This window comes from Dipodomys spectabilis, unplaced genomic scaffold (assembly GCF_019054845.1).
Source record: "Dipodomys spectabilis isolate Male_0828 unplaced genomic scaffold, ASM1905484v1 ptg000089l, whole genome shotgun sequence".
Lineage (NCBI taxonomy): Eukaryota > Metazoa > Chordata > Mammalia > Rodentia > Heteromyidae > Dipodomys > Dipodomys spectabilis.
The window spans coordinates 15,824,500-15,849,479 of record NW_024870766.1 but is presented as its reverse complement, the minus strand read 5'-3'; the positions used below and the strand labels follow the sequence as shown (position 1 = coordinate 15,849,479).

Here is a 24,980-nt window from a genome sequence, read left to right as displayed (position 1 = left end):
TTGGTTCTTCGAAAAACTCAACAAAATTGACAGACCCTTAGCAAATCTTATCAGAAAAAGAAGAGAACACACCCAAATTAATAAACTCAGAGATGAGAATGGAAACATCACCACGGAAACAAGCAAGATTCAGAACATTATAAGGGAATACTTCTCAAAACTTTATGCTAATAAGTTTGAGAACTTGACAGAAATGGACCTCTTCCTAGCAAATATTGACATGCCAAAACTAAACCAAGATGAGGTAAACTATCTTAACAGGCCCATATCAAGCATTGAAATAGAAACAGCAATAAGAGACCTCCCAGCTAAGAAAAGTCCAGGACCAGATGGTTTTACAGCGGAATTTTACAAGGCCTTCAAAGCAGAGCTCACACCAATTCTCCTCCAACTCTTCAATGAAATTGAAAGAGAAAGCTCACTACCGAACACATTCTATGAAGCCATCATAACCCTCATCCCAAAACCTGGCAGGGACTCATCAAAGAAAGAGAACTATAGACCCATTTCTTTGATGAACATTGATGCAAAACTTCTCAACAAAATTTTGGCCAACCGACTTCAACAATTCATCCAAAAAATCATACACCACGATCAAACAGGATTCATTTCAGGGATGCAAAGCTGGTTCAATATACGCAAATCAATTAATATTATTCATCACATCAACAGGAGCAAGAATAAGAACCACATGGTTATCTCAATAGATGCAGAAAAAGCATTCGACAAGATCCAACACCCCTTTATGATGAAGGTTTTGAAAAAATTAGGAATCCATGGAACATTCCTCAATACAATAAAGGCTGTATATGACAAACCTACAGCCAGCATTATACTCAATGGTGAAAAACTAAAGCCATTTCCTCTTAACTCAGGAACAAGACAAGGATGCCCACTCTCTCCACTTCTCTTCAATCTAGTATTAGAATGCCTAGCTACAGCAATAAGACAAGATGCAGACATAAAGGGGATCCAAATAGGGAAAGAAGAAATAAAACTCTCCCTCTTTGCAGATGACATGATCTTGTATTTAAAGAATCCCATAGACTCCACTCCCAAATTACTCAAGCTGATTCAAAACTTTGGCAAAGTAGCAGGTTATAAAATTAACCCCCAAAAATCAATGGCTTTTCTGTATGCCAACAAGGAGAAAAGTGTGGCTGAAATTAGGAAAGCAACTCCATTTGTAATAGCCCCACAAAAAATAAAATACCTAGGAATTAACTTAACTAAAGAAGTGAAGGACCTCTATGATGAAAACTTTAAAAGCTTGAAAAAGGAAATCAACACAGAACTTAAAAAATGGCAAAACCTCCCATGCTCCTGGATTGGAAAGATTAACATCGTGAAAATGGCAATACTCCCCAAGGCTATCTACAAATTCAACGCAATACCTATCAAAATTCCACCCTCATTCTTCAAGGAAATAGAAGAGGCAATCCAAAAATTCATATGGAACAATAAAAGACCCCGAATAGCAAAAACGCTCCTCAACGGAAAGAACACTGCTGGAGGAATATCAGTACCAAATTTCAAACTCTACTATAAAGCCATAGTAATCAAAACAGCTTGGTATTGGCATAAGAACAGACCTCAGGACCAATGGAATAGAATTGAAAACCCAGAAATGAACCTACAGACCTATAGCCATCTAATCTTCGATAAGGGAGCTAAAACAATAGAATGGAAGACAGACAGCCTCTTCAGTAAATGGTGCTGGCAAAACTGGTTAACTACATGTAGAAAACTAAAGCTAGATCCTTATATATCACCCTGCACCAGAATCAACTCCAAATGGATCAAAGACCTTGAACTCAAAGCAGACACTCTGAAAACATTACAGGATGGAATAGGAGAAACCCTGGGTCTCCTTGGCACAGGCCGAAATTTTCTGAATAAAGACCCGGAAACACAACAAATCAAAGAAAGGCTGGACAAATGGGATTGTATAAGGTTGCAGAGCTTCTGCAGGGCAAATGACATAGCTAGCAAGATCAATAGAAAGCCCACGGACTGGGAGAAGATCTTTACTAGCCATACAACGGACAAGGGTCTCATATCTAAAATATACTTGGAACTCAAAAAATTAAACCACCCAACAACAAATCCTCAAAGAAACAACTGCCCAATAAGTAAGTGGGCGAAAGACTTAAAGAGAAGCTTCTCTGAAGAAGAAAGAAGGATGGCCAATAGACACATGAAGAAATGTTCAACATCCCTAGCCATAAAAGAAATGCAAATCAAAACAACATTGAGATATCACCTCACTCCAGTTAGAACAGCAAAAATCAAGAACTCTAACAACAACAGATGCTGGAGGGGATGTGGACAGAAAGGAACCTTACTTCATTGTTGGTGGGAATGTAAACTTGTTCAACCACTTTGGAAAGCAGTATGGAGGTTCCTCAAAAGACTCCACATAGAGCTCCCCAATGACCCAGCAATCCCACTTTTGGGCATTTACCCAAATGATCACAAACAAGGCCACACTAAAGCTACCAGCACAACTATGTTTATTGCAGCATTATTTACCATAGCTAAGACATGGAACCAACCCAGATGCCCCTCAGTAGATGAATGGATCAAGAAGATGTGGTATATATACACAATGGAATTCTATGCCTCCATCAGAAAGAATGACATTTCCCCATTTGTTAGGAAATGGAAAGGCTTGGAAAAAATTATATTAAGTGAAGTAAGCCAGGCCCAAAGAAACATAGGTCCCATGGTTTCCCTTATTTGCAATATCTAGTATAGGTATGAGTCAAGCGGAAAAAGTCAAATAATGTGATGTTAGGAAAACGAAACCTCAAATATGTATTTTAATGTTTTTGTTTCTTTCATGCATGTGTTTCTAACGCATTTATAATATTATCTCTTTGTTGCTTTGTATGTCCCTCCCCCACAGTGTAACCCCCGCTTTCACTATATTTGATGTCAGTATAACATGTGGAGGAGATGGGGACAAACAAGTCGTTTAAGGATTCAGGTGGACCTGTTGCAACAATGAGAAGTACAAAATGTCATGTCAAAACCAGCTTTACAATGTCGGGGGGGGGGGGGGAGGGGTGGTATGATTCGGTGGGAGGGAGGGGGGAGGCTGGGAAGGGAGGTGAAGGGTAAACAAAGGAGGAGGCTGCAATGCTTGGTAAGAAATGTATGCATTATCCTGCCCATGTAATTGTAACCCCTCTGTACAGTATGTTCTCAAATAAAATTAAATTAAATTAAAAAAAAAAAAAAAAAGAATTTTTTGGCAGACCCAGTGAAGAAGGAAATAAAAATTGAAGCGCAATAGGATCATTGTTCCACATTGTTGTTGCTTCAGGAAGAATAAACATGTGCAGCTGCCTCCAACAAAATACTTAAATAGACATTTGTGGAACTACTAAAATATTGATCATCTAGAAAATAATAGCCTTGATTGGGGCAGAAGAAGAAGAATTGCAAAGTAGCAAATAAGCTTTTACTGTGTTCCTTGATGCTTTGAGGTGCACTGCTAGTATTTTCTCCCTCATGAATGTACTAGCTTTGAAAAATCACTGTTAGGAGAAAATCTCGGATTAGACAGTTTTCCAGACCTGCTTATTATGCCAGAATCTTCATGTTGTTTGTCACATTTTCCACATTTCAATACAGAATGGCCAAGTCTCTTTCTTACATGTCCTTAGAGTAATATGTAAAACCTCCTTGAAGTAACAGTTAAGAGTTTTCCTGAAGTTTGTTATGCAGCTCGTTGCCTCTTTATAATCACTACAGCATAAGTGTATGATCCTCTCATCCATTTATCTACTTGAAAACATGAATGAGTATGTTGATCTTGCTAAGTTTTCTCAGGTCAGAGGAAGGAGTTCTAAGCAGTCAGATTGCATCTGTCCCACAACTTTCATGATGCTTTATATCAAATACTGTTGTTTACATGCAGCTTCTACAGCCCTGATTGTCTCTAAGGGCTGAGAATTGAATGATGGTAGTGGCAGGAACTGCTGTTACTAGAATCCTCCACAGGCTCTGTCCAGACATTCCTAGAGCCTGCTGTATTTATGGGCCCTCTGTGCAATGGAGAGGCCTGATTTCTGGCAGTGCTTGTACTCCCTATCTATCAATTCTGTGAGATCAGTTTTTTCCATCTGTGGCTCTGCACTGCATTTGAAAAGGAAGTTTGTTTTCAGAGCAGAACTTGGGAAAAAAAGGCTGCTCCCAGCAATTGCTACCAATCCCCAGGAAAACAGTTGCTCCTTCTATTGTGTTCTGCTCTGATTTACTTTGGAAAGTCCTGGGATTCATGGAAAAGGGCATACTGAAATAAATAAATAAACTACCCAAGCCTTGGGAGAATAAATATCAATTGATTTATTCTCCTACTTTAAGAGTAAAAAGCGATAGAAGGGACTGTTGGAGATACAGGTTTATAATCCCTAATCCCTAATTCCATTTCTTAAAACAAAGAAAGAAAAACCTCAAACCAGCATAATTTTTTAAGTATGTGGTGGGAAAACCTGACATGATCTGAATTCATTTGGCAACAAGGTACTACTTATACTCTTGAATTCCACTATTTGTGTGCATTTTTTGCAGAAATATTCATATGTTTATGGGTGGAGGTGTGGCTCAAGTGGCAAAGTATCAGCTGAGCAAGCAAGCCAAATATGTCCAAGGCTCTGAGTTCCAATTTTAGTACTGGCAAAAGAAAAAAGAAACTAATGTGTTTGATTAGAGAATGTTGCCCCAGACAACTAGAGATTTCACAAGGTATATACGATATGTGCATATTACCTTTCTGTGAATTAAATAAATATATTAATTAAAATTTGTAATTGAGCTAACCTCACAGGATTATAACTTGTATAGTTGTTATTCTGAGGAAGTAGCTACCTTGTCAATTTTCATTCATTACTAATATTTTTGTTTAAAATGGCTTTGATTTTAGGCAAAACCAAGCTATTCTTTAACTGGCTTATTTTTTTGTGGGGGGGGGGGTCAGTCGTGGGGCCTGAACTCTGTATCTGGGCGCTGTCCCTCAGCTCTTCAGCTCAAGGCTAGCACTCTACCACTTGAGCCATAGCACCACTTCCACTTTTTTCTTTTTGCTTATTTGGTGCTGAGGAATTGAACCCAGGGCCTCATGCATGCAAGGCAAGTGCTCTACCACTGAGCCACCTTCCCACCCCTAACTGGCTTATTTTTATGTCAAGCACCTAAGAGGCTTGGGAATAAAAGAAGAAATTGACATGAATTTTGGAAAGTTCTGGCACTGGGAAGTACTAACAATTTCCTCCATACATGTGTATTATGCACTGCAAAAAGGTTTTTGATCTACTGAAGACGGGCTTTATTTTCAGCACTTGATTTCTACTTGCTCAGGGGATGTGTGTTCTTGGGATTGTAAATTCTGCTGACAAGCACAGCACAGAAGCACTCCAGTGAGCAAGTCCTGGGAGGTACAGGTATTCTTCAGCTTTTGTTGAACCCCAGGGGCTCATGAGGGTTACTAGGCTTTATTTGGGTTCATTTCCAAAGGCAGTACAAAAGTACATGCTTCTTGTATAAACAATTACTTAAAAGACGTTCCTTCCTTACAGGATATTTGTTTCCTTATGAGAATATTTTAATTCACCCAAACCAACCTTAAGAGAAGAAAATAATTTAAAGTCTTGCTTCCTTCCTTCCTTCCTTCCTTGCTTGCTTGCTTGCTTTCTTTCCTTCCTTCCTTCCTTCCTTCCTTCCTTCCTTCCTTCCTTCCTACTTTCTTCTTTCTTTCTTTCTTTCTTTCTTTCTTTCTTTCTTTCTTTCTTTCTTTCTTTCTTTCTTTCTTTCTTTCTTTCTTTCTTCCCTCCTTCCTTCCTTCCTTCCTTTCCCTCTATCCCTCCCTCCCTTTCCCTTTCCCTCTGTCTTCCCCTCCCTTTCTCCCTTCCTCCTTTTCTCCCTCCCTCCCATTTCCCCACCCTCCCTTCTTCCCTCCATTTTTCCCTCCCTCCCTCTCTTCTTCCTTCTGTACTTCCTTCCACTCTCCCTCATTTCTTCCCTCCCTTTTCCCCATAATATTATGTTTTGAAGTACATATACATTGCAGAATAATGGATATAGCCATTTAATATACATTCTCCTTCTCTCTTTGTTGTTGTCCTACCATTAAAATATATCTAAGCAAAGTTTGCAGTGCAGATTCCTGTACTCTGGGACTTTCCCTCTAAGATGTGAAATGCAGTAATGCATTTGTAATGCTTGCTGTATACAAGGGTGAGAATCTGGTTTGGAGGTCTGCCTTCACAGCTTTTACAATGTAAATAAAAGCCTGAGTCTCTCTAAGGAAAGAAATACAAACACACATACAAAATTAGGTACAAATCTGAATATTTATTAAGTATCAGAAAAGATCCTTTAACATAAATTAAATCATTTAAGTTAGGGATGGGAAGGGGAAACAAAGGAGGAGGCAACAATGCTTGATAAGAAATGTACTCATTATCTTGCCCATGTAATTGTAACCCCTCTGTAAAGTATTTTCACAATTAAAAACAAAGAAAAAGAAAAAAAATTAGGTCAGGGACTGGGAAGGAGGCTCAGTGGTAGAGTGCTTGTGTTCCATGCATGAGGTCCTAGGTTCCATTCCTAAGCACCATATAAGCAGAAAAAGCTGAAAGTAGTGCTGTGGCTCAAGTGGTAGGGCCTTGAGTTCCGGCCCCACAACCGACCAAAAAAAATTAGGTTAGCAATACTAATCACAAAATCAGAAATAAAATCTCATTATGAGCTACTTAAATACCCTAGAAACACTTTTTGTTACATATGTTGGCTATATGCTCTTAAACCATCTCCTCCTATGAGAATAATTTGTAACATTTTCTAAAGAGAAAACAGAAAGGTAATTCTGTTTCTATCATAGAGATTAGAGTTTGTTTTTTTATTTTAGTAGTTTACCATCCAAATTCTTTATTGATAAAGTTTGTATTTTGGAGATTGTTACCAACTTGGACAAATCTCTGTCTTTCTTAGATTTCAAAGCATTATAAGTTTTTTTGTGCAATGACTCATCCCACTCTGAACTGACGTCACTCATAAAATGTTTGTGTCACCTTGGTCTTTGAGTCATCTTTGTCTATGAGTCACTATTGTCTTTGAGTCATGATGTATTTTTTCTCCTTCCTTCCCTCCCTCCCTCCTTCCTTCCTTCTTCCTTCCTTCCTTCCTTCCTTCCTTCCTTCTTTTCTTCCTTCCTTCCTCCTTCCTCATTAGCACAGTGAGTGGTAGTGGTTCCAATTAGCGCTTCCCATTCTGAGAGTGAGTAACTGCATTCTAAAATAGACAGCAGATGATCTATAAAGCTCATACCTGTAACTCAACCTGTCCTTACCTGAATCCCCAAAGCAGCCATGGCCACTTCAACATCACCTAACATGCAGGGAAGTAGCATTGGGGAGGTAGTCAGAATGGAGACAGTATTTTAACCATCTGCAAGAGAGTTGACACTACATCATGGGAACACATTACTGGAGCTCCCCCCAAGGCCTTTGAAGGTGCTAATACTAGTAAGGACCCGAAAACTAATACTTTATCAGCTTTATCTTTAATCCTCTTCTGGATATTACAACATGTTAAATTTGAGCTTCACACTGCATTGGTACATACAGTCTGATACTAAACCTATTATTTACATTTTGATAATAAACCTATTGTAATTTACTTCTTTCTCCTGCAAATTTCTTCCATTTTCCTTTTTAATACCTCCCCTGTATTTAATATTCTATTGCTTTCATCTATCTCAGTAGTCATATACAGATGGTGATTTTTATTTGTCATTGTATTTAGTGTTATGATTCCTAATATATAATAATCCTTAATGTAAAATAACACATGGATTTATTAAATATTCAGCATAATCTCTACTTTATTACTCATTTATATTGCCAAAAAATTTTGCTGTTGTTATAAATGGGGAAAGGAGGAAAGCACTAGATTTGGAGCTCTGCCAAAGTAGCTCTCCACATAACCCTGGGCACAGCCTGTCTGTACCCTGGCAAGTTGTTTATAAAGTGCTCATCTTCATGTTCTACTAAAAGCTTTCCCACTATGGTACTAAGTCCTAGAACTGGGTTATAGGCACGAATCATGAGTTAACCAGAAATGCACTCTATTAGAAAGCATAGTTTTGTTGTCTGTTTAAGGTAAAGCAGCTCCACAAGAAACATGAAAGTAGTTGCCACATTCTTACTTAACCAATCGTGGTTAATTTATACTTGTAGCCTATTTTATCACCAGAGAAAATTAAAGTAGAAAAACAGTAATAGAGCATTAGAAGAACCATGTGTTTTGACTTGGAAGGTTCTCAGTGGCAGCTGGAGAGATGTGAACATCTGCCCCTCTGACTAATCCTAAGAAGAGTGTCCGTCTCTGAGTTATTGGATGGAAGCTGAGCATCATAACATCTCCCTGCCCCACAGAAAAGAAGACTCTGAAAACAGCCAATGAAAATAACAATGATGCAACTATGTGTTATCAATGTTAAATAAGTAGGTCTAGGAAATGTTTATTTCATTCAACAAGTCCTCTTTTTCAGTATAAAGAGCTCATAGGAAACAAGATTTGGGAAATAAAATTCTCATTGTGATAAAGCTGACATCCTAATGGGAGGAAAGTCATTAATAGATGAATATATCAGGAAGTAATAATGCAGTGGGAAAATAAATCAGGTCAGTGAGTGATAGAGTACCATCTTACTAAAGGTGACTAGGAAAGGCTTTCTGGAGTGTAGTGTTGAGCAGAGGCCAGGCCTGTATAAGAAAGAGAGTGAGCCCAACAGAAGGAATAGTCAGCTCAGAGCTGTCCAGGCTATCTCTCTGGTTGCTACAAAACCTTATATAAATGTCAGCTGTCTGTAATGCTTTATCTCTTCAGTGGGAAGAGAGATTCTTGGGGTCTGTTGTTCCTACTATTTCCTGAATGATGGCTGAAGTCAAGTGAACTGAGGTCTGCTTTTAATACAAGATGAAAAGTCATGTTGAAATGGGAAGGCAAGAGTCATCCACATCCCTCTTTGCCCAACTCAAGTAGTACAGCCATGAGAGATGCATCCCACTTGGAGAAAGGAGAGGACATCAATTGCAGGCCTTAGAACTGAATCCCAGTTCCAGGCTGACCATAGAGAAACCCAGTGCTATGACCTCTGCCATCACGCCCAGAGTTAGAGTCACTGTGACTCACTGACCATCTTTAAATATAGGAGGAGCCCTCTAGGATAACCCTGAACCAGTTCTGTTTCTCAGTCTGCATTTGGTCTCTAGCAATGGTATGCCATTATCCCACTGTAGGTAGAAGTGCAGCTTTATCCTAAATGGATTGAGGAATTAGCAAAAGATTATAAACAGGAGGTAATTGTGATAACTAATTAATTTGCACCAAGCACTGGCAACAAACAACAGGCTAGGCTAGAACAGGTGTGGCTGGAAACCAGGAGAATCAAGAACTAGCAAACCTAGAAAGAACTAATAACAGTTCCTTGGCTGTGTTAAGGAGATGAATTCAAAATCATAATATTTTAGAAATGAGAGAATTCAGTGACCAAGTGAGTAAGAAAAAGTGAGTCACCAGTATCTTTTTGTATATGACACAAAATATAAGCTTGTATCGTGATGCTAGCCTGTTGATAGAAGTGGTATTTGTCATCAGGCCCTGTTGGATGTTATTTTATTGTGATATATCAGCTAGGAAGGTCCTTCTCTCTGCTCTGTTTATGAACAATCTGTAAGAACTTGCATTCTGTAAGGACTATTTCTGGTCATCACTAGCTCCATCCTTTCCAGGAATCCACCTGGTACATTTTCTTTTAAGCACTTAGTATGTATAAGACACAATGCCACAAATAATCTTTAAATCTTTAGGCTAATTCAAACTTGCCTCTGAAAAAGCAGAGTCTTTGGCAGTACCTGTTCTTGTTTGTGTTGAAGTTTGTCTCACAAATCTTGCCACTTTCTTTTCCAGCCACACAGTTTGATATTTATTTAAAGCAGTTGCTCATGAAAGTTAGAATTTAACAGTGAGTGCAAAGACATGGCGAGGAGGGGGGGTGGGGGGGAGAGGTGGAGTTTTCTGTGTGAGCCTGGCTTGCTGTGTGGCTTTCTTTTCAAAGTCCCTTTCTGCTTTTTCACATATGTTTCAGCTGTGAGAACAAATCTAGGAAACTGCTGCTTGGCCTTTTGGCACATTGCTAGCTTTGGTGGTTGCAAACTCACTGGATTTTGTACTAAACAGAAATTATTATAATGAAAGCTTGGAACCCTTAAACACTACAAATGTGAAACCATTAACAAATGCTCTTTGCTGATACAGAGGCTCATTGAACAGATGGATGGAAGTTAAATACAAGTTGCACTATTTCTTATTCTTTGAGTTTATTTTTACTATATTATAAATATTCTGCTATATTAGTTATATTAAACTTCTAGCAAATGTTTCATGACTGAGTTTTCTGAGACCTTTGAAATTACAGTCATACTATTTTCTTTACAATATTTTAGCTCCTAACTAACTGGGTCTCTATTTAGAAAACATGCAAAAAGAGAGAGTGGTTCTCCATTTTAATGACATATATCATTGAATGCAGTCACTCCTAAGGGCTAGTACCTTGCAAGAGCACAGTTTGAGTCATTCTGTAATAGTTAAATATTTTTGGCATAAACTATTTATTTTTAAATCTATTCTATTTAAATAGCTCATATGTCTCTGAAGAAGCCTTCAATTTATCGGTTTTAACCTCTTTTCCAGTTCCTAAGATTATCAGATAGTATTTATGAGAACAGATCACAGGAAATTTCAACATAGAATGGGGGTAAATATCTAAATCTTTGGGAATGTCAGAAATACTTATCAAGAAGGATTTATGTAATTATATTGATTTTAAAATTGAATTGTGTTGTTATTGCTATTTACAGGGTCAGGTTCCTGTCGGTTTAGTTACTCCGACCCCAGCATCATTGTGTCATATGCAAAGAATAATACTTCAGACTGGATTCAGCTTGAGAAAATTAGGTTGGTTGTGATTTAAAGTCTGTTCATAAATTCTAATGCAAATGGATACCTACTTCCCTATGTACCTTTATTGTGCCACTGACTTTTCTTCTTGGTTTAAAGTACTCTGGTTGTTCATTATGCTGGATTGGATAACTTCATGTGTTATGGCCTGTCTTACTTGAAGAATGAAAATTCAGAACTTTCTGCTATCAATAGTCCTTACATCAAACTATTTTGAACAATGCTACATTTTTGGATTATAACCTTTCTGATAGCATCCTCTACCACATAACATCAGTATAGGTAATTACTATAGGTGGCCGTTTCTGGCCTGGCATATATAGACCTGGGAGAATATCGGGTCCCCACCTAAATCCTCAAACTTTTATGAAGTGATTACTATTATTAGTTTGTTTCTTAAATTGGCATAACAAATAGATATTTTTCATCAGTTTCCTGACAGTTGGTTTTTTGGTTTGTTTGTTTGTTTAAGCTATTTTCCTTGGTTTATTCTCATATTAAAAGAACTGAGGCCAGCCCTGGTGGCTCAAGCCTATAACCATAGCTACTCAGAAGGTTATGATGTGAAAATCATGGTTTTGATGTGAAAATCATGATTCTAAGCCAGCCCAGGCAGGAAAGTCCCAGAAATTCTCATCTCCAGTTAACCAGCAAAAAGCTGGAAGTGGAGCTATAACTCAATGATAGAGTGCCAGCTTAGAGCACAAAAGCTAAAGGACAATGCCTAGGCCCTGAGTTCAAGCCACAGTACCAGCACAAAACCAAAACCTAGCCAAACAAAAAACCTGTGATTGATTTAAGGGAAAAGAATAAATGTTATGTCTTGATACTAAACCAATTGTAGAAAGTTTCTCCTAGTATTAAGGAAAAAAAGTTAGAACTTCACATGTTTACAACTTCACATGTCTAAATAAAACTGAGAAAAGGTATTCTAACCTGTAGACTTTAATAATAATAGTCTCCCTCTGTAGAAGGATAAAACATAGTTTATAGGTTCTCATAAGCTTGACATGCTTGCCGTTTTATGACAGAAACTTCAGCTTCTCTTTCTAATTTTTAATAGTTACTAAAATGATTATTTTGTGACAGTCCTGAGGCTTGAACTCAGAGCCTTAGCACTATCCCTGAGTTCTTGTGCTCAAGGCTAGTGTTTTACCATTAGCTATAGCTCAACTTCTGGCTTTTTTGGTAGTTTATTGGAGGTAAGAGACACACAGGCTTTACTTCCTGTGATGGCTTTGAACCACAATCCTCAGATTTCAAGCTCCTGAGTATGAAAATGATTGCTTAAATATATACTTGTTAACATAAATGGCTTTAAACAAGACAACATAAATATTAGAAAATTTACCTATATCTACACAGTGTTCTTTCTAGTGTGTTATATACCTAACCTTAAGTAAGTTGTAGCACATATTTCTTTCCAGAAAACAGCTACATGCTTTTGGTGTGATCAGTAATGAAACTACACATTTAATTACAGCATATGAAAATCATGCTCAGCCGAGTCCATATTTTTTTTCACCAAATGGCACTTGCAAATTTTAGGTCATGTCCCAACCTGTCATACTCATTAATGTAAATCTCCCTTACCATCAGAGTGCAAGCAATCATGACCTAGAACTAAAATATATTCCCTTCATCAATTTATATTCTTTTTGAACCTAAAAAGATAGTCATCATGAAATATTTTAAAAGCGAAGGGAACTGATTACCCTCAAAGGTAAAACACACCATCTATAACCTACACTGACAATTCTACAGATATATATGTGCTTCATTGGTGAGGGAAAAATATGACTTTTCTCCGATCTTTCCAAAACTGATTTATTGCCAGCACAGGATACCACTGGTTTGCATTTTAGTACCATTTTTAATCTTGGCTAAGGCGATCATTTTTACTACAGCAGATTTCTACTTGGGTAGAATAAAATTGTTTAGTAAAAGAACTTTATTATGCAGCAGAAGTTCTTAGATTCTCACAGACATAATATAAAAATCATGTAAAATTATATCATATTTTGAAAGACTGACCTGCAGGAATTTGTAATGAATTCTAAATGAGTACATTTAATTCCATGGCAAGCCTCACATTTTATACGGTATATATGTATCAAAATGTATTTGGTTGCTGGAAATAAACTAATCATTAGAGACCAATTATAAAATATTGCATATGATCGTCCCTAATTGATGCCTCACTTCAAAGTAAGAATTGACATTAAAATCATTTCCTATTTTTTCTCCTTTGTTTTCCTATTATCAAGTAAACTGTTTTGGATTAACTTCTACCATATTGAAAAATCTGTGCTAGGTACAAATTGATTTTTTTCTCCTACACAAGCATAATTACACCTTAACCAGCTTACTTGATTATATTCAGTACTTGCCTTGTGTCACATAGAAACCCCTTGAAGGGTTTTAGTATTTTAAATTGCCATCACTTAATACAAAAATTGTAATAACAATTGTAATTGACCCTGAAATATTCACAGACTATGGGATTACATTTAACCCATAATGGATATAATGTTTTTGAAAGAATGAAACTACAATCTTAAGGGACAAAATTCATCTATGGGAAAGAAAAGGTGCTCAACCCTTTATGTTACCATCTGTTTCAGGGCCCCTTCCAATGTGAGCACAATCATCCATATTCTCTACCTTCCTGAAGACGCCAAAGGAGAAAACATTCAGTTTCAGTGGAAGCAGGAAAACCTTCATCTTGGTGAAGTGTATGAAGCCTGCTGGGCCTTGGATAACATCCTGGTCATCAATTCAGCTCACAGACAAGTGATTTTAGAAGACAGTCTGGATCCAGTGGACACTGGCAACTGGCTTTTCTTCCCAGGAGCCACAGTCAAGGTTTGAGCTCTCTTTTGTTTCTTCTTTATTCTTCTAAAACCTAGGCTCAAAATTCTTTAAAGTTAACTATTTTTTATCAAAACTATTACTAAAGGAAAATGCATTTTCTTATTTCTCTTACCCTGTCTTTTAAAAATAGAGTACCATTATTTCTTCCCTCCCACATGGTATAACCCCTGCTTTCACTGTATTTGATGTTGGTATAATTTGTGAAAGGGAAGGGAAAAAACTAATCATTTAAATAAGGATACAAGTGGACCCATTGCAACAATGAGATGTATAAGTCATTATGTTGAAAAACGAACTTTACAACTTGGGTGGGGGCGGGGCGGGGGAGGGAAGATGGGAGGGGATGGGAAGGGGAAACAAAGGAGGAGGCAACAATGTTTGATAAGAAATGTCCTCATTACCTTGCCCATGTAATTGTAACCCCTCTGTATGGTATTTTTACAATAAAAAATCATTATTATTTAATAAGTGTGATGATCCACAATGGCATATACTATATGTACTAGACAGAGAAGATAATCTCAGAATCCTTCTTTGATTTAGAATAGGCAAGTATGTTATGATGTCCTTGGAATATTTACAGTGCTAGGAAAGTAAAACATACAGTACCAACTCCATCATTAGGCTATTAAGAAGTTTTTTCCCAAGAGAATAGGATTTCTGAGCAGAGATGGAAAGGTAATTGGGAGGTGGCCAGGCAGAGGAATAATTTTTTGGAGCTAGAAATCTATATATAAAGTATGTGTTAGGAACCCACAAACCAAATGTTGAAATCCTAACCCAATATGATGGTATTAAGGAGCAGAGCCTTCTAGAGGTCTTAAATCATGAGAGAAGAACCCTCATGAATGGGATTAGCTCCCCTATAAAAGAGAACTAGAGCACTTTCTAGCTTTTCTTATCCAAGGACAGCAAGAATCAGGTGGGTCCTAATTAGACACCAAATCTCCCAGTGCTTTAGTCTTAGATTTTCTACCCTCTGGAACTATGAGAATCAGATGTTTTCTGTTTAAGCTATACATTCTGTTACATTCTGTTATGGCAGCCCAAACTAAAAGATAAAGCACAAGGCAGAACTCTGGACAAAATTCAGAAGTAGTTCTTCAATGAATAGAGTTGTAATACTCAATGTATGTATGTGAAAATGAAACTAGGAAACTTGGGGGGATATGTGGGAAGAAAAATGATAGAAGGAGTGATATTGATCAAATGAACTATACATATAAATTGACATTTTTGAATTGAAATCTGTTTGCAACAGTTTAAAGATTAATGAAAGAAAGGGAGAAAGGAAGAAAGGGAAAAAGGAAGAAAGAAAGAAAGAATGAATGAAAGAAAGAAAGAAATGCCAAGGGAATAGTTGTCCATTATACTTGGAGTTCTGTGGCTGTCAATTCAGGTGGTATGTCTAGTGAAGAGATTGAAGGTCTTGCAACCTACTGTAGACTTTGAACCTCATCTTGAAGGTAGTAGTCACTGAAATGTTTTTAAAAAGAGTTGATCAGATTTGATTTTTTAAATATTCCTTTGAGGATAAAGGACCAAATGGAAAAATGGAAAAGTACATTCAGAGAGACCAAATAGAAACCTAATTACAGTGGCTCATTGGGACATCAGGTTGGCTAGAGTTAAAAGCAGATGGAGAAATGTGGATATTGCAAAACTTTTTTAAGGAAAGGAAGGGAGAAAGCTATATGCTGATTGAAGAGATGAGAAAATGATAGATGTCAAGGACAGGTTTGAGTAGCTCAATGGACAGGTGTATCTTTCATTGAAACAGAAAATATAGGGAAGGCATAGGTTTAGAGGAAGTTGGTACAAACCTTGAGGGGCTTGACGTAAAAGAAGAAATATTTGACAGGAGGTTGGATGCATGGTTCAGAAGGTCAAATTTGGTGATTATTAACCTTATGAGTAGGGATTGAAATCATGAGCTTGCTTGCCCAACAAATGTGTATAATAAGAAATCAAGGGTAACACTGCTTGAAAAGAAATCTTCAATACCTGACTTATTTAACTGTAACCTCTATACATCACCTTTACAATAAAAAACTAAATAATAAAAGAAAGCAATATGAAAATACTATTAGACCCTCAACTGGACCGCCTTTTTTCCAGTATATGACAATACAATGTAAAACAGCTTAGAAACATTTTAAATGTAATTTACTAATGAAAAAATATCCTGTGCTGAGTCAGGGTGAGATCACAGGAGGAGTGGCAATAAAAATGAAATGCTTATCTCATTTACTAATAAGTTTCAGTGCCAGATAAAAGAGTGCAAATTATTATTGTTACTATTATTATTGTAGTAATGGGGTTTGAACTCAGTGCCCCATAGTTGCTAGGCAGGTACTTTACTGTTTGAGTCAGACTCTCACCTCTTTCTTGCTTCAGTTATTTTTCAGAATGTCTTATGTTTCTTCCCAAGGCTGGCCTCCGATCATGAGCCTCAGCTTCCACTTGGATGGGATAACAGGCATGTACTACTACACCTGGCTTATTTATTGAGTTGGAGATCTCACTAACTTTTGCTGAGATTGGCCTCAAACTGTGGTCCCCCTGCTCTTCAGCTCTTGAGTAGCTATGGTTATAGATGTGAGCCAGCACACCTTGCCTAAAGTTGTGAATTTAGGAACTCTCAACACAGGCACTTCCCTGACACAAATTATTTCTTCCCTAATCAGTCAAACCCCTTCATCATTTGACTTGAACTTGATGAAATCACACCAGCTGTCTGGTATTAGAAACAAGCATCCTCCCTGCTCAATTCAGGAAAAACATCCTATTAACTTTATTAAAGTCTATTCTGAAAAAGAGGCTAAAGCCCAGGCTCTTAAAAAAAATAAAAGTCAATATGTTCTTTTCACATGGGTGTAGAGAGAATTTTGGTCAAAATATCCTGCATGATGTCCCATTGCCACTAAATTAAAAGGGAGATTTTATTTCTGTATTTTATTGAATACAGGCAAGTGCAAGCAATGGTGATTATTTACTATTTGGCTTTAATACCCTTTGCTGCATAAATGTACATTTTTCTGCCTCATATTGCCAAGTATTATACTTTTATATTATGATTTTGCTTTCTGGTCCTTCATAAGCAGAAGTTGCCAAGGGATCTAAGTCTACTAAGAAAAAAAATTGTATCACCATGATAATAATTTATCGCATTATCTTTGAGTTGCTAGTCAGTTAGAAATTCTTCTCTGATATTTCATTTTAAACTTCAAGTAAATGCCATAATAAAATCTAAGAATTTGTCTTTTTAACTCATTTGCATGACCACTCTTTTGATTTTTTTGTTCCAAGTATTACTTTCAAAATTTGTTCCAAAAAATGCTTTTTCCAGGTGATGAAGAGGTCTAGAACAGTTTTTTTAATCTTATGCATTATTTTTTATTGTACAGGTGATGTTCAGAGGGGTTACAGTTACATAAGTAAGGAAATGAGTACAATTCTTGTCAAACATTGTTACCCCCCTTCCCTGTTTTTTAAACTTTATTTAAACTGCAACTTCTGCGTAAAATATCATTTACTTGGTGGCCTATGAGATAAAAACTGAATAAAACCAATTAGAAAACACATCATGATGTTCCTATGGGTTACAAGGTATGTCTTAGATGTTGCTTTATTATGGACTTTTAAATTGTTAGGGTTTTGTTAGTTTGTTCAATCTATGTGTACCGTACTATGTCTATTTAATGTTTCCAAGGTATTTCTATCTTAACTAAATCAAAGAGTAAATCTATCAGCAATTGAGAAGTATGCCATATTACAAAACAGAATTGTTCAAGTGAGAATTTTTAAGCACGGTAGGATTGCCATCCGTGATTAAGGAATAAAGCTAGTTTTTATTGTGCACTTAATACTTCTGGGCAAGTACACACTGTAGATATACACACATATCTGTATGTGTATATAGACTCTGTGTGCACACACATGATCTTTATAAGCTTGTAAAGAAGGTGCTATTGTTGTCTCATTTTTCCGTTGTTGAAATTGAGTAATTAGCTTAATAGAGTAATTAGGAGTTACATGATGCAGAGAGTTGCAGTTCTAGGGCACTGGTTAAAATCTGCCCCAGGCTGGTAGAAGGCCATTGCCATCTGTTGGTTCAGCAGTAATTAATATGAAAATAGCTTTTAATGTAGACCTTGCTCTTACATTTGTTGTGCTTTTTGTTTGAGTTGGTAAGCTGAGGAGGATGGAAAAAGGTTACAGAATCAATATGTTCTTGCAGTGTAGCCATCTGTGTTGGCCCTCCACTCTCCTGCCTGAATCATCTTCCAGTGTTTCCCAGAGTACTTTCCCATGTGAAAGAAAAGGTGCACCACATTCTATTATGCTTCTAATTACATCATCATTTTTTAGTTCTTTCAAATCCCTAAGCAGCCCTTTGTTCACCACCAAGTACGTGGGGCTTTAACTGTCAGTAAATATCTTGCTGCAAGCTCCCCAGAGCACCACCATCATTAGCCTTCTCCCAGAGTAAGCAGACTGTGCAGCCTGCCTGACAGGGGCCATGAAACCCACTCCTGTTAAACAGCCACCTATCTTAGTTATTGGTTACAATGGTTTTACCATTCATTTCCTCTGAATTTCATATCCTTTTATTAACTTGCATATTTTCACTAGAATACTAAAGGATTAATGTCAGTTGACTCTGTTTTACAGATACTGATTACACTCTATAAACAATGGCTGTTGCTACCATGGCTACGGTCCCTGGCTGTGCCTCTGTCCCAGGACTGTGGGGATTTATGCCATATTTAAGAGTGAGAGGCACATTCTTCCCATGTGATGTCGGGGAATGGTTATTCTCAAAGCCACTTCTTGTTCACTAACTGTGAGAATGATTTTGGTTTTGCCACCAGAGATTAAAGAAAATGAACTGAGTGTTTGACTTCTGCACTGAAGACATACTGGGTCAAAGTCCAGCATTTTACTTAAGAAGGATGCTTGCAGTAGAAAACTTCATGGGTACTGGGGTACTTGGTAATCATTGATGAAAGCAAGACTATCAGTTGTAATAGCTGTGCTTATAAATGATAATGATAATAATCATAGTGGCATTGATTAACAGTTCATAAATTCCTCATAGGTGCCAGTGCTGTGAGAAAGGCATTATCCATCACTTTTGTATCTATAGTTGATAAACATTGGGAGTGTATAAAGAATTGAGTGTTCACTGTTCAGTTTTAAGTTGGTTACTCTGGAAACATCTGGACAAGTTCATTGCTGTCATTTTTTACCAAGTTTTATCCAACGTACATCTTGCAATCTGAGATGATTCTTAATTCAAGTTTAAAGAAAAGTGTTAATGTAAATTCCTGGAGGGCTATCTCAGATCTACCTTGGCTGCCTCTTTCATTGCTTACCAACAGAGAAAAGCATTGTGAAGGACAGTGAAGAACCTTGGAGAAAAACCAGAGACAAATGATTAGGGTACAGCTCTAAGAGACAGTATTTGTGTTTTCTGTTTCCTCCTCGTTAATAGTACTTAACAAGTAAGAATTTCTGGATGGATCCGTTTACCATGGAGGTGTTGGTCAGGCAGCTGCTCCATTTTGTTGGTTCATTTCCATCTGTGTTGACAGATGAAATGCATACTTTGAAAGCATGAAACACCCATGACTCCTTTATCTCCCTCCCTCCCCCTGCCTCTCTGTGTGAAAAAGAGAGAGAGTGCTTTGCTCACTCACCATTAATAAATGTTTCTATCTGCTCAGCTAGCCTGGCTACCCTCAGCTTGCAAAGGCATAAATCACTGGCTTCTATCCACCCTGGAATTGACCTACAGATTAAATGCAGATCACTGTGGGATAGGTGCTGCTCCTCATATATATTTTTTTTATTTTTGAAAAACCTTCCTACTCTGATTGCTGTGCCTGCACCTGCTAATCTTTCTCTATTTATTACCCTAGTTTATTGTGTGGATGGCATAGAATTCCAGATCACTCCTTCTACAGATTTTTGTCAACTTGTATGGAGAAGTAAATCAGCACTAAATGTCACAGATTCTGTTAGAAAGGTTTGTCCTTTAGAATAGGCTGTGATTTGATCACATGTTTCTAAAAGTCATACCCTAAAAGGTAATTTATTGAAATTTACAAATACAGTACAAGGATTTGGAGTAACTTCATTACCAAATTTGGAGGGGGCCATACGTTCATCTTCTTTCTCATCTGACTTTGAGTTGAATTGCTTCACCCTTTTCCCATTTATTTCAGATAAATAGCCAGTAAAGACAGTTTTCCTAGTATAGGAAAAAATACAAAATGCTCCAATGAAGACAAGATACTCTAGTTAAAGCAACACTTTTTTTATTTTACATTACTTTTCTCTCTTTTTTAATTGTGAAAATACCATACAGAGGGGGTTATAATTACATGGGCAAGGTAATGAGTACATTTCTTTTTTTTTCCTGTTTTTTTTTTTTTTTTTGTGAGAATACCGTACAGAGGAGTTACAATTACACGGGCAAGATAATGAGTACATTTCTTTTTTTTTTTTTTTTTTTTTTTTTGGGTCCGGTTGTGGGGCCTGAACTCTGGGTCTGAGAACTGTCCCTCAGCTCTTCAGTTCAAGGCTAGTGCTCTACCACTTGAGCCACAGTGCCACTTCCGGCTTTTTCTTTTTGCTTATGTGGTGCTGAGGAATCGAACCCAGGGCCTCAGGCATGCAAAGCAAGCGCTCTACCACTGAGCCACCTTCCCAGCCCATGAGTACATTTCTTATCAAGCATTGTTGCCTCCTCGTTGTTTCCCCTTCCCATACTCCTCCCCTCCCTCCCCCGATCATCCCCCCACCCCCCACCAAAGTTGTTAAGTTCATTTTTTGACATAACGACTTGTACATCTCATTGTTAGCAACAACTTTTATAGGCAAGCATTAAATCAGAACAAGAGTGTCTAATAATTTTCTTATTACTCTTGTACATTTTGCATTTATCACAATCATTTTCCTTATGGACACTAGACCAGTCGCTACTCCTGGATACCAATTGAAATTTTCCTTCTCAGCACCTGTCTAATACTATTACCACGTGTTTCTAAATTGTTGATGTAGGGAAAAGATCCTGATGTCCAAATCAGGAAAATAATATAAATTAATTTGTCTGATAATGTTAAAGTCTCAACACAAAATTGAGGCAAATGAGAAAAAAAAGCAACATTGTCAAAAGGAAGATGAAACTTGTAGTAGAATTCATTTTTTTAATTTTTAATTTTTAAAAATTTTATTGTAAAGGTAATGTATAGAGGAATTATAGTTATGTAAGCCAGGAAATGAATACATTTCCTTTTGAACAGTGTCACCTCCTCCCTCATTCTCTCTGGTTTTTCCCCTTCTAACTTTCCTCCCACCCCGAAGTTATATAGGTCATTTCCAACATAGTATCCAGTGAGTATCATTGCTGGATTGGTTCACCCCCTGTCCCACCATTTCTGTGCTTTCCTTTCCCCACCCCAAATCACATAAACTTATATTGTACTGTTCACAGTCATTTCTCCTCTTCTTTCTTTGTTTTAATCCCTCTGTCACCATATTTCATTTCTCTACCCTTTGTCCTGCGTATAAGAATTTATTTTTAGAATTACATGTTAAAAGTAACACACTTGAAGAGCAATGCCTACCTGCAAAAATATCCATTTTATCTTCCCTGTAGTAATTAATTGAGCAGACCCCCCCACACACCCTCCAAAAAAATCTTCCACAGACCATTTGATGATTTTGTTATTTTAGTGGGTAAAGGACAAAAAAGAGGAAATCGAATTGGCTTTACAGAACTGTGCTTTGCAAACCACTGTACTGGAAATTATCTAGTATGTAACTTGAGGGATTTGCGTACTGCCTTTCTAATGAGGATAAAACCTGAGCTCAGTAAGACTTGTGGCTAGCCCGTGTTCCCATGTCTTTTTCCATTAAGAATCAGAGCATTAGCAATGATTTTTTTGGCCTGATTCCAGCTTGGTTAATTGCATGCTGTCTACCTAAATTCCCTTTGCTTGGGATACTCTTTACTCTGGATTGTATTGCTCTTATTGTCATGTTTCCCCCAAGAGGTAAGTACATGATATTATAGAATGAGCCAGAATGTAATTTGTTAAGCTAATAAGAGTACTTTGGAGATGAGGGGTTAAATGTGATAGTGTGCTTTTCACAATTTCCTCCCAATGAGGCCTATTTGTACAGTAATTAACATGGAATAGCTTTAGTGAAGCATGGAAATGAGCCAGATCACCATGACAAGAGTGACAATAACATAGGAACAACTAATTTTGATGAATTCCACAGAAAATGACCATTTAGAAAACCAGTAGATATTCTCTGTCTCATGCACCTTTTTGTTAGCTTGTTGGTTTTTGTCTGAAACAGACCCATTTGATCACTAATTAAATTAGTGATTAAATATCCAATACATGAAACTTATTTTTTTAATTTAATTTTATTGTCAAGGTGATATACAGATTAGTTAGAGTTACATACCATAAGGCAGTGAGTATATTTCTTGTTGAACAAGGGAGGGGGCAACAATATTCAACAAGAAATTTACTTGTTTATAAAAATCTACAACACACTAACTTTGCCATCATCTTTGTACCTTGCATAGCTCCTATCACAATAACTTGCAGTGTAAAATTTGTATGATACTGGGCCTAGCACAACAAAAGTCTTAAAAACATACTACATAATCTTTTAGGCGTCTAATATGAATAAATGAAAATATGGGACCAAAGAGGGTGGTGATTAACATTTACACATTCCCAAATATTCGCTTTCTTGGAGATAGACATGTTCCCTTACACTTTCTCTTTGAATCTTAACAATCATTCCCATTTCATAGAAGAGAAAACCAAGGCCCAAAGATGTCAAATGGCCTTGAGTTTTGAAGTCAGGTCTGTTTTCCTGATATACCTGAATCTTTCATTCCAAGTTATCTCAAAACCTTCCACATTGTTCCTGGCATAATTGGCTGTACTTTGAGAAGGCAAGTCTGAAAGCCTCAGACACTGAGAAAGTCAAGTTGATACCCAAAGACAAAGTTAACAAATGCCCTATGGAAATTTACATAGTTACTTTCCTTCTCATTACTACAATTCAAATCTATCAATATTGCCATTTTAGAGTTGCCCTAACTATTGCCAAGGAATTATACACTTGTCACAAAAATATAACATAAATTGAATCTATAAATCTTACTATAGAATGATTCAAATGTGAATGGCTAACAAATCCAGAAAATAATAAAGAAAAAAAACCACTTGTTAAGCCCTAAAACTCACTCACCGTGGTTGAAGCTATTGTACAATGTCAAGAGAAAATGCACTACAATCCTCTTACACCTGAATGTATTCATGACCAATTTTTTAATTTTTTAGCAAGCATTAAATGACTTCAAAATTGAATATGGGGAAAATGATAGAAATTCATTTTGCCTCACGAGAGAAATACTTGCTTCCTATTTTCATTTTTATTTTTATAGAATAAAAGTCTGTGTCTTTAAAGTCCATTAAGCCAGGTTATAGGAAATATATGTTTCTGTCTGATAACAGCCATAGCACAGCAAAAGCTTTTTAAAACATAATACATAGTCTGCAAGCCAGCCCACCTCCAGCCACTCCAGAACACATCTCATTTTAATCCAGAAGTTCCTCTACCAATATATTTTATTTCTAGCTAGGCGGTGGCTAATTTATGGCTCTGCCAACAATGCTATTTTAATTAATTTTATTCATCTTACTTCTCTTTCCTCTGCTCCTCATATCTCATTTGTTTGCATTGCCTAGATTTTAATTAAAAAACCTCTCCTCTCTAAGGAGCAATCTGAAGTGGCAAAAATAATCACTTAAAATATTACAGTCATTAAAAAATTGGCTGTGGTGGAAGCCATGCATTTTCAATTTTCCTACAAATGATGTTTTAGCTTCCTTTTAAAGTGCACTTTGTATCTGAATTGTCTGCCACCAGCCAGCTTGGCTATCAAAAATGGTCTTCCAGCTGGGTGGGCTGAGTGACAACTCCTTAATGGAGGAAATGGATGGCTCTCTGCTCATGTGGAGGAGAAGGCATACCGGGCAGATTTCATTCCATCTGCCACTGGCTCTCTGCAAGCTGGCGTGGCCCAAATACCCAGTGTACTTATTCTAACAAAAAGGAAATCATCCATTTTGTTTTTAAGTTTGTAGATGCCTGAAAGAATCATCAGGGTCGTTAGGCCCCATAGAGAAAATGATAAGAGGTGTCTCAATGTTGAACTTCGATGAAATTCTTATTAAACAATAGTGGAGGTGATTCTGTTGTACAAGTAAAAAGTTAAAGTCATTAACATTTTACCAGAGTCCAGAGTACAGGGAGAAGCCTTAGAAAAAATGCTACCCTGAATTGTGGCCAGGGACTTGTTATATTGAGGAATTTGCACTGATGTTTCCTGTTGATGCTTTTCTGAATGGACAATTCTTGTCACTTAGTTACAGTGTTCTGCTTGTTAAGTAAAGGAAATCCCCATAGCAGCAAAGAAAACAATATTTTTGTTTAACAAAGAGAAACACATAAAAACTATGCTTACGGCATATTATAAAAATTGAAAGCCTGTTAGTACTTAGAAGTGTGCTAAAATAATGAAACAAGTAAAAAATAATGATAATCAATGCAGTAAAGCAATGTACATTAGGTTATATATAGAAAGAAACAATTTCACCCTCTTTTATTATCCAAAATACATGCTGAGTTACCTGACTGAACATAAGTCAATCAAAAGTTATGACTCAAGAAGTTGTGTATGACTTATAATCATTTGCTGAAAAAAACTTGATAAATTTTCATGATGCTAAAATAAAATAAGTCCTAATTTCAAAATATTCTTGTTTTTATCATATAAGACAAGTGCATGTGTCTTACAAAATTAGACGTTTAATTGTTTGTTGAAGTTGTGTAGATCTTAATTGTTATCGCATATAAATTTCATGAGATTGAATAGATGCTGAACAAAAACAGCTGGTTATTAAAATTGAGAGCAATTTTCCTGAAATTATTTTCTTACTTCCATTGCATACACTTGGATATTCAGCCTTGTAGAT

At 36.9% G+C, this 24,980-nt stretch overlaps 1 protein-coding gene across 2 annotated transcripts in view; it reads left to right on the top strand.

Moving 5' to 3' along the window:
• Window positions 1–24,980, top strand: part of Reln (reelin) — a 452,156-nt gene that overhangs the window by 239,031 nt on the left and 188,145 nt on the right. For both annotated transcript variants that reach the window (XM_042684785.1, XM_042684786.1), the window contains exons 9-10: window positions 10,929–11,025; window positions 13,653–13,893. In XM_042684785.1, coding sequence (XP_042540719.1) covers window positions 10,929–11,025; window positions 13,653–13,893 — 338 coding nt within the window. The remainder of the gene's footprint in view (window positions 1–10,928; window positions 11,026–13,652; window positions 13,894–24,980) is intronic.